General features: G+C 47.9%; 1 protein-coding gene across 1 annotated transcript; it reads left to right on the top strand.

Annotated features, from left to right (window-relative positions):
- Positions 1-1,270: 1,270 nt before the first annotated feature.
- NOXA1 (NADPH oxidase activator 1) lies at positions 1,271-14,535 on the top strand (the record flags this gene model as incomplete). Its single annotated transcript, XM_009579816.1, is given in 15 exon segments — positions 1,271-1,353; positions 2,936-3,044; positions 5,304-5,438; positions 6,478-6,585; positions 7,324-7,383; positions 7,973-8,010; positions 8,728-8,869; positions 10,399-10,452; positions 11,824-11,896; positions 12,091-12,149; positions 13,082-13,251; positions 13,909-14,014; positions 14,101-14,256; positions 14,259-14,328; positions 14,438-14,535. Coding segments are annotated over 15 exon segments (1,461 nt in total), but the record flags the coding sequence as incomplete, so codon positions are not given.
- Positions 14,536-14,620: the final 85 nt, after the last annotated feature.

Below are 14,620 nucleotides of genomic sequence, written 5' to 3'. Positions count from 1 at the left end.
CAGCACAGGGAGCCCCGCGGCCGCCTGTGTCCCCCGACAGGCCTGCACGGGCGGTCGAGGCTGCCAAAAGGAGACCGCTGTGCTGGAAAACCCCGGCCCTTTGGAAAGGGAGAGCACCCGCCTGCGCCGGTGCAGCCGGGCAAGCGCCCTGAGGAAAAGCCACTTTATTACAGCACCTGGCATGTCTGCACGGCTGGCTGTGAGCTGCCCGGTGGGGAGATGCATTTAAGCTGTTTATTAATTAGCAGTAAGAAGAGCTCCGGCTGTGCTGGAAGGGCCAGGGCAGAGCCACGGGGCCCTGGGCAGGGCGATTGCTATAAGGGACAACAGTGAGCACAGCACAATGGTGCCCGAGAGTCTCTTTTTATCCCTGATGAATGGGCATCGACTGGGAAGAAGCTCGGCTATGCTTCCGCATAGGTCATTGGCTGGTTTATTTTTTCTCTTTTATAGCACAGTAAAGCAGACTGTTAAAGCAAGGTGTGCTGTTAGAGCCAAGGGAGAAGCCAGCCACCGCCTTGCCGAGAGGCGCAGTCACTGCCTGACCTCCTGCAACGTATTTTCACCCCTGCAACGCTATCCCTGTCTAGGCAGTACCAGGAAAGTCTGGGGTTTCGGGCTTGATTCGTTATCTACCTGCCATCTCTTTGCAATAAGTGAAGGAGCACACCTCCTAGCTTTCTCAGAAAGACATTGAGACAGTTTTCCCAGCATGGTGTTACTTTGAACCATCAGCCACCAGCTGCTACCAGCTTTTCTAATACTTGCCTGTATTTAGCTGGGAAACTGGACCAGAAATCCTGACTTGTAGGTGCAGTGTGAGGCCCTTCAGCTTTCTCCCTTGCACCCCTTCACATACTCATCACCGTAGGCTACTTCAGACAGCCTTCCCTGTTTGGTCTGGTCCCGCTGCTCCCACTGTCAGGGCAAACGTTGCTGCAGGCAACGTGGTTTTCTCATTACAAGATGCTGGACAGCAAATGTATCTCATTTGTTATGTCCAGTCCATTTTCCCAAGGAAGGATAAAAACCTGAAGCTCAGGTCATACAGAACCGAGACCTGAAAGATGACTTGGAGCAGTCTCCTGCCCCTTAGCCCAGATTGCAGCCCTGCGCTTGCCAGTCCAGAGGAGCTGGTCACGAGCCCAGAGATGGCTTCTGTGCCCAGTGCGAGTGCAGCCTGCATGTGGCTGGCGGGGTGCATACACCCAGGCATCGACAGGAGAGATCCTAACTGATACTTGGGATATGTCTGTGTTTTTCTCCTTAGGCATTTGATAAAACCCTTGCGAAGGACAACTCCCTAGCCGTTGGCTTCTTTCAGAGAGGATTTGTCCATCTGCAGCTGGAAATGTAAGTGAGGCGCATGTCCATTTCAGTCTTCGGTTTTCTCCTTTAAGTCATACTTTATTCCTAAACCTAAATGATTCTATGATTCTAAAATTCACTTCTAGCAATCTTAAACAGTCCATAAGGCCCAGTTTGGCCTTGTAAACCATGTCACAGGTCAACAAGTCTTATCTCTGATAAGACTGAGAAGATACAAGCTGCACAACTCCACGGCGCCAAGGGTGGCTAATATATGATATTACTGTCCTGTACACACACAGAAAGAAGCTGCTCCAGTATGCGGGGCTGCCAGGAGATTATGTTGCCATTCAGATTTTCTTTGGGAATGGAAAAAATACAATTGCACTGCTTGGTGTATCTTCACATAGTTCACGTGAGTCTGCCCACAGTGTCTGACTCTCACTCTCTGCTGCCAGCAGATTTTGTGGGCCTGATCTCAGTCTCACTGATTTAATGTTGGGATTGCTCCGCTAGTGTCATGGGATTGATTACTCATTGTTTCCAGGTTTAAATCGCAGTGACATCCTGCTCACAGAGGTGGGTGGAGGATTTTACAGGTCCTTTCTTGCCTCCAAAGTTCAGTTATTCTCTTTCCTGTTATTTTCCCCATATTTCCCAGACCTTAATTTCCACAAAATTACCATCTTTATTTCTGGGAGGGAGTTAAAACGCGCAGTTCTGCACTCACAGATGACCCATCAAGCAGCTAGATGCTCTGTGCCTCTGCCAGCAGAGCTGCAGTGAGGGATGGTGGAGCCCTGGCTGGTATGCTGGAGCTGCTCCGCTCTGCTCCCAACGCTGTGCCACAGCCGGCAGCAGTGGAGCAAGCCTGCCCTGAGCACACACGCTGTGTGCAGCAGGTCAGGGCAGCACAGCTGGCAGACCTGCCCCCGGCCCAAGGAGGTGATGGCCACCAGCACCCCATGGCTCCTTCCCTCATCACATGCTGCTCCCACCCACCCACATCCACCTGGGCACCTTCTCTTGGCTGTGCTCACTGGCTCTTGGTCGGCTGAACACTGCACAGCTCTTTCTGGATCCGCCATTTCACACCTGCAGCCTCGGTGGGAACCTGTTTTGATTTCAGTTGCATAACTCGTGTAAATTCAGACTAATTCCCTTAACCTCAGAGTTTCTCTAAATTTCTGCTCACATTGCTCTGACCATGCATGTATACTCAGCAGCAGCAGGGGTTTCCCAGCCCTCGCTTCTCCCCTGAGACATCTGCTGGGACAAAACTGCCAGTGGCAAGCTGGGCAAGGAGCTCACAGCATTTGTTAATCTCGTTCTTGACATTTTCTCCTCCTTGGAACTGCGACTCTATTTCAGATATCAAAACCTACTGTTCATCCCAATCAGTAAAACTGTGCAGACAGTCTCAGACACACCATGTTCGTTTTGTTCTAACTGCCAGCAAGGCAAGGACAGGGAATTTTCTGTGGTCACAAGATAACACACATCTCTGGTGCAGCTCTCCTCATCCAGGCTACAGAGAAGAATACTCTTTTTTTTGCTAGCTTGAATTTTGAACTTAGAGATTTCAGCTTTTTTAGTCTCAATCTCTCCTGTCATCTCTGCATTGTAGGTACGAAGAAGCTCTCTCTGACTATCATATGGCCTTCAGTCATCTAAGAAAAAATCCCTTCATCGATTACAAGCAGCTGGGGCTAAGGCACATACTCTATGCATGGGAGGTAAGAATCAACCTGTCTCAGCAGTCCTTCCCTTCTGTTGGGGATGTTCATCAGGTGTTCAGCAGTAGGCATTAGTAACCCAAGAGCTTTTCAACACAGTACATTAGAACAGTAAAAACTTCCTGCTTGCACTTTTTTTTTAAAGGAACTTAATCGTGAAAGTCATAAAACAATGTAATCTCTGAAGAGTTTAGCAAATTACGCAGTTTGAAAAGTAAATCTGTTCAGAGCAGACGCACAGGAATTTGTATAGTGGGGTTTTTTAGCTTATTTATCATGTAATATTTATGCTTACATGCATGTAAATATAGATGTAAGTTTTGTGAACTCCTGAGCTCTAAAAGCTGAAATAAGTTGAAGTATAGACAGATGGGAACAAAATTGGTCCATAATGAAGACACTAAGAAACTTATGTGCATGAAAGCCTGTCTTTCCAACTGTAGCAACCGGTCTTAACATTACCTCTGTGTTTTACCTTACACACTGGGCTGCAAGCTGTGTTTTGCTTCTGTAACACTTCACTCTGCAGCTCTTACACTGTTACATGGAGTCAGCTTGCCACATCCTGTTCAAAAAAGATCTAAGTCTGAAATGATTGTAAATATTTGTAGTATTTGGAACGTGAAAGACTCCTAGAAACTGTACTTTGCTGCAAGGGTTCATTTTGTCTTCTGTCCTGAGTCCATACACTCAGACTGAAAAGCACATACAGCAAACAGTATTTAATTTTTTGCTTCCGCAAGAGTGAGGACTCATTGTGTAACTCAAGTCAAGCATGCCCAGAAACCCGTCCTTCAGTCTCGGTCAATTTTCATGCACCTTATACCTGGCAGGAAGAAACTATCCTTGGCATCTGTGGTATTACCCAAACCTCATTGTTTTTAACAGTTTCAGTGCCACAGCACTGCCTTCTCTGAGCTCACACACTTAGAAACAATATGTTCCCTTTGAAAGGTGCAGGGCTGCAGGAGCGTCCCGAGGCCATCGGGAGGAGGTTGGTACCCTTTCTGGTGTGAACACATAGGCCCTTGTTCCACATGCTCTAGGCATTGCCAGGACACATGCACTCACTGTCCTGGCACTCCGGACTCAGGATCTGCATCCTGATTTGACTGTAGCTCGCTCTTACGTCTACCTGCAGCTCATTTTTGAAAATACACAAACATAATCCTCCTGCAGAGCTGTGCCATCAGCTTTCCCCATGCATGGCCTCTCACATGCTGCATCTGATCTTCTCAAGGGGAGGAGATGTGCTGTATGGTTTGAAAATCCAGAAATATTTGCCTCTTGCAAGGCTATAGCACTTCTGAGCTGAGTGAGAACTGCTGCCTTGGCTCTCCAAGAGGGAGCATTTCTGCAGTTCCTGTAGATGTTCAGGATGGCTGTTTCCCACCACCCCCCAAACAGCAGTCTTTTACTGTCATGACTAAGGAGTGAAGGAAAAGCATCTTATTAGCTGCAGCTCTGTCCCAAGCACTGCTTGCATGCAGATACCACAAAGCAGTTTACAGGCCAATAACCCTATCGTATAAGATAGCAACACATCTGACAATGAGTCTGTTAGGCCACACTTCTGCCTTGTAGGCCAGCAGCTTTTCCATACACTGACTGTTGGCCAGTGACAAGAAGAGATCTCCCACTGTTGTTTCAGCATATAGATCAAGGCTTCCCAACACCCAGTCTGTAATACTCCCACACTTTGCCACTTCACTACTGAACATACTTACATGCTGCTAAAGAGTAACAAGCTACAGCTGACAATTTGCACATTCACAGCCCACTACAATGTGAAATAGTTTCAGTTAAGTTATTTTGCAGTGGAAGTGAGTCAGAATTACTCTGTACAGCAAAAAATATTAGCTAGTTGCATACAGAAAGAAACACACGCAACTTGCCAAGAAAATCCTTACTGGCCTTTCAGGTACAGGAAGGATAAGATTAAAACTTGCGTGGTACTAGAGTCTTCATCTGGCGTTCCCCATGCCTCTCCTTGACTTGAGCAGAGCTAGCAGTTCTAGCACACCCAGGAACTAGCCTGGAGGTACAGCTTTTATCTCTTTCCACTCTGATTATGAAGTTTTTTCAGCTGTGCTGCTCAGAGTGCCTTTCCTGTGGCCAGTGGGAAATAGATAGAGCAGCAGCACCAATCTGTGGTATTTCAGTGCCTGGTCCCTGTTTCTTGGCTGAGTTCAGTAAGTTATGTTGGGTGTTTGTTCAGTCTCAGCCCTCTGAGTTCTGCTCCCTCCGTGCCCGCTCCAGGTGCTGTACAGCACTGCAGCAGCACAGTGTCGGCTGCAGCGGTGGCAGGAGGCCAGAGTCACCCTAGATAAGGCCGTTGTATGGAGACCTGAAGGAAGAACAGCAATCCTGGACCTAGCCCTTCAGCGGGTACAGGTAAGACCACCTCTATAAGTTCCCGGGTATGTGCATTGGGCTTAAGTTAAGAAACACGAGATAAAAATGTGCTAATTGTTGTATGTTTAGGTTTTCCTGTCTACCCACCTGCTTGGTGACCTGGTAGCAGAGCCTAAGCCATATGCATGCGATGCTCTACCAAACTAGGGCTTCAGCTAACCAAGTAACTCCATCACCCCCAGGTGCTTCATAGCACAGAAACATTGTAGTGGAGAATTATGGGTTGGGGAGTTTACTTTCTAGTCCCTGCTGTTCAGGAGCTTAGTTCTATTTATACTTGCACTGTAAAACAAGTTGCCTTATGTAGTGTTTAAGTGCAGAACCCCTACAAGTGCAGATTTGGAGGGTCTCCCTTTTCATTACACTGGCTGACTTTTTTGAGTCCCTTTGGCCTCAGTGACAATTGGTGGCAGCTCAGATATTAATGACAATCACATTTAGAGCTTAAGTAGAGCATAAAAGTATTTCCAGGGTTGGTTCTAAATAATAGTTTCTCGTTAGACTCTTTTATGACCAGGAACAACTTGCAGATCTCTGATTTACTCTTCCTGGAGGGTTCATTATTTTGCTACCTCCGTGCTTCCTTATCTCATTTGTATCCTTTCTAAGGGATGATCACTTTTTTTTAATCTGATCATCTCTTCTAGCATCATGTTTGTGCTTTACATTAGTGTATTATTTATATTTGCTATTAGCATGCTACTTAGTGGTTGAACAGAGGAGAAAAAAACCAACATTTGAAATCAAATAGAAAAACTGCTTACAGATTTGTTTAATAAACCTTATTCCTCCGCCCTCCCTTCCCATGCCAACAGAGTTAGTCTTTGACTCAACACGGGGTAGTGGCTGCTGAGCTTTTAGTTTACATGTGCTTGTTAAACCTGAGTGACCTTTTTCAAGTTCACAGCCATAATTTTTGCCCCAGTGTCTTCCTGGAGATATACTTGCTTTTCACTGCTGTTATATTTAATTTAATATTAATTGATGACTTTTCCCTTATCTGCTTTCCCTGCCCTAGGACCGTCTGTTTTTAGAGCCAATGCAGGTTCCTCTCGGGGAATTTTTCAGACCACGAAAGAAGGAAGTTGAACAGCTGGATTCAAAAGATTTCCTGGGTAAACCCAAGGTAACAGGCATGTGATTGTTAAGACTAACAGCAAGCAGATTAAAATCCCACCTTCTGACATCTCCAGAGAGCATTACTGTTGGCCACTCCACTAGTGGAGACCCAAGAGCAGGATTGTCAGGGCTTGCAGCCAGACAAGGCATCTGGGACACAGATGCCGAAATTTGTAAGAATTGCCATCTCTTCTATCAAAACTGCATTTTGGTGCTAAAAAAACCTTCCCAATCTTGGTCACTTTAAACTCTGAAAAAGCTGAGCAGGTACTTAGGGAAACCCGTGGTTGTCCTTTTGCTGACAACGACATTTTCAAGAGGAGCACATTCCTCCAGCGCACTCCTACTCACTGCTGCATTCCCAGTGGGACAGGCAGGCACTTTGGAGACAAATGCTTTGTCACGTCCTTTAACTCAAGTCAGCAGAGAATTTCTCTGATCCCTTCTGTGACCAGTGCAGTCAGCAGAAGTGCCACAGGCCAGAGAGCTCTGACGTGAATAAAGGGAAGGGAAAGTAATTCATTCACGTACTTTTAAAGAAACCTTGGAAAGACTAAAAACACAGGGACAACAACAGTTGAAGCTGTTTTGGGAATCCAGCTCTGCTTTTTCCACTATGTGCGTGGCTCTACTTCATGTCTGACTTCAGGATGTCAGAAGGAAATGGGTCTGAGTAGATAACCTCGCATGAAGTTTGAGAGTCTTCATCCAGCCTGGATTCAGTCATTACTTTGTCCTCTGACAGGTGATCTCGTCCATCATTCCCAATGATGAGTACATTGGCTTCGAGCCTCTCAGGCCTCAGGTGAGCAGGACATACCTGTGAAAGGAGGAATGGAGCTGTCATGGAGCTCCAGGTAGGGCCTCAGATCCTAGCACTGTCAGGGTAAGAACATACTATTGAAAAAAAAAGTGCAGTATCAAACTAGATCCACAGGGCCTTTCAAAGGCAGGTGGTGGGCTTCAGCATTGGCTGGAAGGGACTCAGCGATGTGAGTCTCCAGCCCTTTGAAGATGCATTTTTGTCTCTTCGCCATGTCAAAACAGCAGTGGAGACTTTGCTATGCTCAACATGCATTTGCCCAGCACTTTAGTAAATTTGTCAGCATAAGCATGGCTGACTTGCACTGTAGTATGAGTTTCTTAGAAACAAAGGTAGGGGAAAAGATTTTGTTACTCGCCTCCTGATGGATAAAGAGGAAGGGGGAGAAATAGAAGGTACATCCTGGTAAGGTGTGGAGCAGCAGACTTCTATCTGGGTGCTGGGGTGTGACAAATGTGGTCAAAACTAAAGACAAAATACCACAGTTTGGTATTCAGAGGGACAGTAAATAAGGTGGCACTGTTGCTATATAAGGTACTGTTATAAATAGATGCTGTTGTTCCCCCCACAGAAACAGGGCTTTTATGAACCCAGTGTTGACGCCCTGCGGTAAGTGTTCAGTTCTACCCTGGTCTAACTCTTCTCTCACTACTTCCATCCAGAAGGTCATGTTTTGTTCTCTGATGTCTTTGAAGACTCTGTGGGATCCACACCCACTCCTCACCAAGGGTGGAGTGAATGACAAATATACAGCCTTATGTGGCTGCCAAAGACGCTGCAGTTCAGTAGCACCTCTCATGCAAGAATCTCAGGGCAGTTTGCAGGAGTTGATTCAATAGTCTTGGGAGATAGACATGGGTCATGCCATGGCTGGGGAATGGAAGCAGAGAGAGGTTGTGGAACCTGCCCAGGTCCGTGACACAGGATCTTCAGCTGTCCCATCCTAGTTCCCAGGACAAGGCCTCCAAATACACACTACCAGCCATGCTGTGTTGAGCCAAAATCAGCCCTGGTTCAAAAAACATGAAAGTCATTTGTTTTGGTGACATTGTACCAACAGTACTTCAGGGCTGAGTTTAATAATTGTTTTGATATGGAGGTTTTTTATTAATATAATGAAAATGGGGCAGTTGCGTTTTGGAAATCAGTGTTCTCCAAGGTCCTTTTGTTCCCAGTTGGACCAAAGAGTAGCAATGGAAATCCTAATTTCCCAACACCTGAAAATTTTGGCACATGTCAGTTTGGATTGGTGCAGTGTTCTGGATCAAAGCTATCCAGTACCAGAACTCCAGGGTTAGTAAAGGTGCTCTCATTCTTTCTTTCCAGAGACAGTGAGTCAGGCTACTATCGAGTTTTGTCCCATTATTACCCTGAGGACTCAGAGAAGTTGGCAGTGAAAGCCAGCAGTTTGGTCTTTGTGCTGACGAGAGGGGCGGATGGCTGGGCTACAGCCATACACGATGGACAGGTAAGGAAAATGGGTGGGCTTTCCAGCCCATCCCCACCAGCAGACGCCACAGTCCTGCCTGTGAACAGGAGCTTGCTGCAACCCTCTGAGCACATTCCTTGGGGATCCACCTTTAGCACTGCAGAGCAGAGGATGAGTTCAGGAGCTCATTTCCACAGACCAGTTGCTATCCATAGTTCTCTGACGCTTGGCTCTCAAGAGCTTCTGCCATTCACCTCTGTAGCTCCACAAGGGCATCTTTTTGGGCACTTGTGCTCTCCACCACACAGGATCCTATTGTGGAATCGTGTAGGATAACAGACCTCACCAAGGACCACCATTTTGAGCAGTATTTGTCACCTGAGAGCTCTAATGGAGTTGAGGAGACAGGTCGGTCCTTACCTGGTGTGTAGTGCCTCTGCTAAATTAACTTCGGGAAGCTTTTGGGAGGATTTCAGCTGTGCAGGCAGGTTTTATAAGGGGCTCTAGAGAAGACCTAAGGAATTAAAGCCCAGCAAATCTGACATCTTTCTGCAGACTAGGGAACTATAGTGTAAACAGATTGAATAGAAACAGGTAAATATGACAACATGGAAAATCTTTTGCTGACAGAAGCCATTTCTCACATGTCTGCTTAAGTTCTTTGAAAAAGCCAGTGCATACCTGGATTAGGTTGAGCCAGTGAATGTATTATCTGCCTATATTTCCAAAACAAGTCAAAAGATTCTTCACAAGACCACTAAAAAACAGTGAGCTGTTTGAGCAAGAGAGGCAGTGCTCTGAGGACTGCTAACAGATTAAAATAAAGATATAAAGGGTGGGCATAAATGAACAGGTTTTTCTTTCCTTCTTTTTTTTAAAGAAAGGATGTCTCCACAGAGAAACTGCTGTGACCTAAGCATTTAGCATATTCCTAAGTGATATAGTAATAGGGATAGTGATATGATGACATGACAGACAATCAAACCATTCAGCATAGCCTAAAGCATCTGGAGATAACAGTGAACAACTAAAGAAGCATTTGAATGTGCTGGTTGACTGCTCAGTGAAGTGTCAGATGAAATTCAAAGTCCAAAAAAGTAAAATAATAGACACTGGGGAAGAAAAAAAGCATAATTACTCACAATGATCAGTTGAAATTAATAGCTCTGTAGCAGTGATTGTCAGAAGACATAGAAATGCTGCTGGACTGGTATCCCTCAACATCCTTGCTGCTCTCTTCCTAGGCATCCGTTTTAGGAGCACGGTGTTGGGCTTTGTCTGTTACATCGCAGCCACTCAATTAGCACCACTTTCAGCAGAAAAAGATGCAAAAGGGCCCTTGGATTTTGTTCAGCAATTTCTGAGCACAAACCACATGGGCTACTGTACCCGACCCTGGGCCCTCTGTGGGCACATTTGTGTTGCAGTAGGGTGAGGAGGCAGTGGTGTTTTGCAAGGGCAGAAGCAGTGCAGAGTGGGGCTAACAGAAGATGGGGCTGGGTGGGCTGGGGCTGCATCTGCCGCAGCAGCAGCTCCTGTCTCACCCTGCTCTGCTTTGTGTCCCGCAGAAGCTGCGCATACCGAGCTCTCTCCTGGAGCCTGCCTCAAAGATGGATAAATGGGTGAGCTGACAACCTTGCAACCAGGGGTGAGGAAGGAACCAAGAAATACATTTGGGACATTTGTTTGTAAGATTATCACAGGATCGAACAACTGTGTAAGAGAAACATAGAGTGTTTCAGCTCAGACACCTTGAGTGAAGACCAAGTGTTGTTGAACTGGAACAACAGAAGAGTTAAGAGCAGGAAAAATGCTTATTTTTTTTCTGTACATTGGATCTTTTTACAGCAAAATCTGCGGGCTTGGACACATATCCAAGCCACAGTGGCTTGCATCACAGGCTGATCTAGGTGGCGGTGTCTCTTATTTGCTGTGGGCTGATGGAGCACACAAAGATGAGCAGCTACCACAGCTCTCCGGACCCACTGTAACTTGTTGAGCCACTGGAACACAATAATGAGTTTGAGGGCTTGAGGCGTGTGTTTGTCCAGCTTGCTCCTTTGATGTCTGCAGCCACTAGATGTAGCACAGAAGCGGGTGAGGAGTGCTCACACGTTCTAGTTCACCAGCAGAGCGAGAGCAGGTTAATCTCCTGCTGCAGTGGGGCGGTGTCTCTTATTTGCTGTGGGCTGATGGAGCACACAAAGATGAGCAGCTACCACAGCTCTCCGGACCCACTGTAACTTGTTGAAGATGTAGCACAGAAGCGGGTGAGGAGTGCTCACACGTTCTAGTTCACCAGCAGAGCGAGAGCAGGTTAATCTCCTGCTGCAGTGGGATAGTAGTATCTTAAACAGGCACCACTTTTTGCCTTGAGGCCATGCGCCTAAGCCCTAAACCCTCACCTTTGACTTAGGAAAACTTCCTTCATCTCCCATCTCCACCACAAGCATATCCACACATGATCCAAATCATTTTCTATCTGAACCATGTGCAGAAAGGTGCAACTCAGACCCCTATTTCCTGTGAGAGATTTTTGAAGCACATGGTTGTTCTGATGTTGCTATGAATTTTTTTTTTTTTTCCCCTTTGAATGAATCCCTGGCCATAGCACACACTTGGGCATTTGCTCCATGGATGTCTCACTGTGAACCAGCCCAAGTTCTCAGATGAGGTGGCAGATGGTGGGGAGAGCTCTCAGCACAGCGTGAGCAGCCTCCCTCTGCTCCAGCACCAACCCAGCAAGGGGCAGGAGGCCAAGGAAGTGTCCCACCAAACCTCTCATCACCCCTGCTATCCATGAGAGCTGCAGAGACCACTGAGAGCCTGAGTGCTCCGCCTCACCCAGCCAGTTAATGAACTGGTCTCCCTGGGGCTCTCTGTGGGATTACACTCAAAAATTTATAACTGGCTGCAGCCTCTGTCATACACACCAGCCTTGTCCAGTCTCTGATGTCTTCTGCTCACTCCTTTCTGATGTTGTTTTGTTGCAGAAGATCAGCAATGGGATTCCTCTCCCTCCTGCCCAGGTGCCTCCCAGCCGACTCCATGTGAAGCAGAAACCAGGTAGTCCCCCAGGCCAGGGACCTCAGTGGGTGTTATGTGAAGCTGTGCCCAAACGCCCCTGCTTTAGCGGGGCACGGGGAGGCTGGTTGCCCACTGCAGCCGTGGCCGCTTGTGTGCTAGCGGGTTGCGGAAGAGCTGTCGGGGGCCTCTGCTGACTGCAGGCACTGTTCCCATGCTCTTGTTTTGTTCTGCAGAATCTCCTGGGAGAGAAAATGCCTCTGCAAATGATGCTGGTACCCAAATGGACTTCAAGGTAAGGTGTTTCACAAGCACAAGCTGATACAGCCTCAAGAGATCAAGGCTGTGAAAAGTGCAAGATTCCTGGCCCGATCTTCCAAAATTCCTGAGCTGCCCCAAAATGACTGGAAAAAACTCTTCCTCTGCCCATTTTCCCATTCCAAAGAGAGGTTCCCATGTGGTCTTTCCTCCACCACTCCCAAGTTTGTGACCATACAATTTTGTGAGGCAGCCCAAGGTTGAGGCTTATCAGGGCAGTGTCCTTTTGCACCCTCCAAGGAGCCAAGAGCCCCAAACACAGCAACGTTCTCAGGCACGCACTTTACAGCCCATTTTGCAAGAGAGCTGTCTTTGAACTACCTGCTGTCCCTTTCCCCCTCCTCCTGTGGGACATTTTCTGTCCCTGTCAGTCTGGGTGCCACAATTCATTCATATTTGCATTCTTCTGGGATGATGTTCTCTGAGGCACCTCCATGTCATTACCAACCACTGTGTGTGATGGAGCTGGAATCATGTCCACTTGGGGACAGCACCTCTCTGGCAGTGCCAGCTGCAGATCAGCTCTGCTCCTTTTGTCTTTGCCACCCCTCTTTGTAGGGTTTTCGGAGTAATTTTTTGTCAGCCATACTTCAGACAGAAGGCAGCAGGGCATGGGGACTTAGCTGTACCTCTCCAGCTGGCTGGAAGAATTGGGGCCCTGCTCATATATGTTTGGGTTTGGGAGGTACCTGTGCGATTGGACCCAGAAACAGGCTTCCTGGGTCATGGGAGGAACATTTGATTCCAGGCTTTGAATTTGTAGTTCCCCCTCTGAAATTCAGATCTGCATTTTGATGCTGCACTACCATTATGTGGTACCACTGAGACGAGGGGTTGTGTCTGTGTCACCTCTCTTGATATGAGAGTCCTGAATAACCAGACTGTCCATGGTGCCACATCTCTCAGCAGATCCCACTGACCTGCGGAGAAGCTTCATCCAGCACGGACAGACCTGTTGTGCTGAGAGCGTGCTGTGAGTGCACCGTGGTGCTGAGGGCAGGCGAGGTGCCGTCTCTGCTGGACCTGCGGGCTCTGCTGAGGGAGCGGTTTGGCCAGCAGGCAGAGCGAGGGAAGCTGAGGTACGCTGCAGCATAGCCGGGCCCTCCAGCACTCTTGGTGCATGAGTGTGTGTGACAGGGCAGCAGCAGCCATTCCCCTGAGGATACAGATCTGCATCTGGTTTCCTGGGAATGGTTAATTAGGGTCAAAGCACTCTAGCAGAGATTCAGGAAAGATGTGAGCGCACAGCCTTCCTTGCAGGGCTAACCTTACCACGGCTTTTGGTTTTGAGAACAGTGTGTGCTCCGTGGGCTTTGGATGCCCAAAGGGTCTTTCCCAGGAAACTGTACCATAGTCAAGAAATGGGGGAACAGAAGGAAAAAATCTGTGGAGATGCAGCTGCTGTATATTGGATTTTATCCCGCTCAGCTCAGCCTTTGAGATACACCAGGATCAATGCAGAGCAATTTGGGATGAAGTCTCCCTGACTACAGTCAGTGTAGTCAGGAGAGTTTAGGATCTTCCCCTCAAGTAAGTGTGTGAGGAGGTGACAGTGTTACTCCCTGACAGGGCCATTTCTGCCCACTGAGCATGCAGGGTGGCCCCATGTCACTGTGCAAGGTGACAAGCTCAGAGCTGGCTTACAAAGGGGACTCTGAAGACGTTAGAGAGCTAGGCTTGCCTCAAAGTTTGGCTTTAAGTGAGATGATTTGAGCTGTGTTAATGAACCCTTGCAGCTACAGGCATTCGGATGGCAAAGAACTGGGTGCAGTTTTGGGAGAGGAGGATCTAGGGAAGATGTGGCAGCAGCTGACAGATGGCAGGCTGACGCTCTGCTGCCAGGTACGTGGGCTGTGACAAGCTCTCTGCTGCGCTGGACTCAAATCTCTGCTTTGCCTTGCAACCTCCATGCTGACTTTCTTCTGTAGGACTCAGACTCCCACTCGGGCAGACCTGTTCTCTACCGGATGCTGGCTCAGCACTCTTACGTTGCGCAGGGACCGGGGGACCTGGAGTTCAGCAAGGGAGACATGCTGGATATTCTCTCTGAAGGTAGCTCTCCAGTCCTGTCTGCAGGCTGTATTGGGGCAGGCTTTTGGAGTCTGCTGCAGGGAGGGACTGGGGAATAGATGGCTTCTCCAGTGCTGTCTCAGGAGGTACAGGCTTGCACTGGGTTTTGCCCAGAGTTAAATTCCAGCCATGAAAACTCTCACTAACGCCACTCATACGGGCCAGGGCTCATCCTGCTCCTTTATGTTTTCCCAGTGAATGAGGACTGGCTCGAAGGACGCTGCAATGGCAAGACTGGCATCTTTCCCAAATGCTTTGCAACCCAGACCAGTTGTGGTGCTGCCTTCCTATAGCGAACAGGAGCCTTTTCCTGCCCGACTGCACTGTCTCCCAGGGGTGGGAGACAGAAGTCCCAGCTCATTCAGGCCACAGCCAGCA

The sequence above is a fragment of the Fulmarus glacialis genome, unplaced genomic scaffold (genome assembly GCF_000690835.1).
Source record: "Fulmarus glacialis isolate BGI_N327 unplaced genomic scaffold, ASM69083v1 scaffold23466, whole genome shotgun sequence".
NCBI classification, from domain to species: domain Eukaryota; kingdom Metazoa; phylum Chordata; class Aves; order Procellariiformes; family Procellariidae; genus Fulmarus; species Fulmarus glacialis.
Note: the sequence above shows the minus strand (reverse complement) of the source record. Positions and strands in the feature narration are given on the sequence as shown.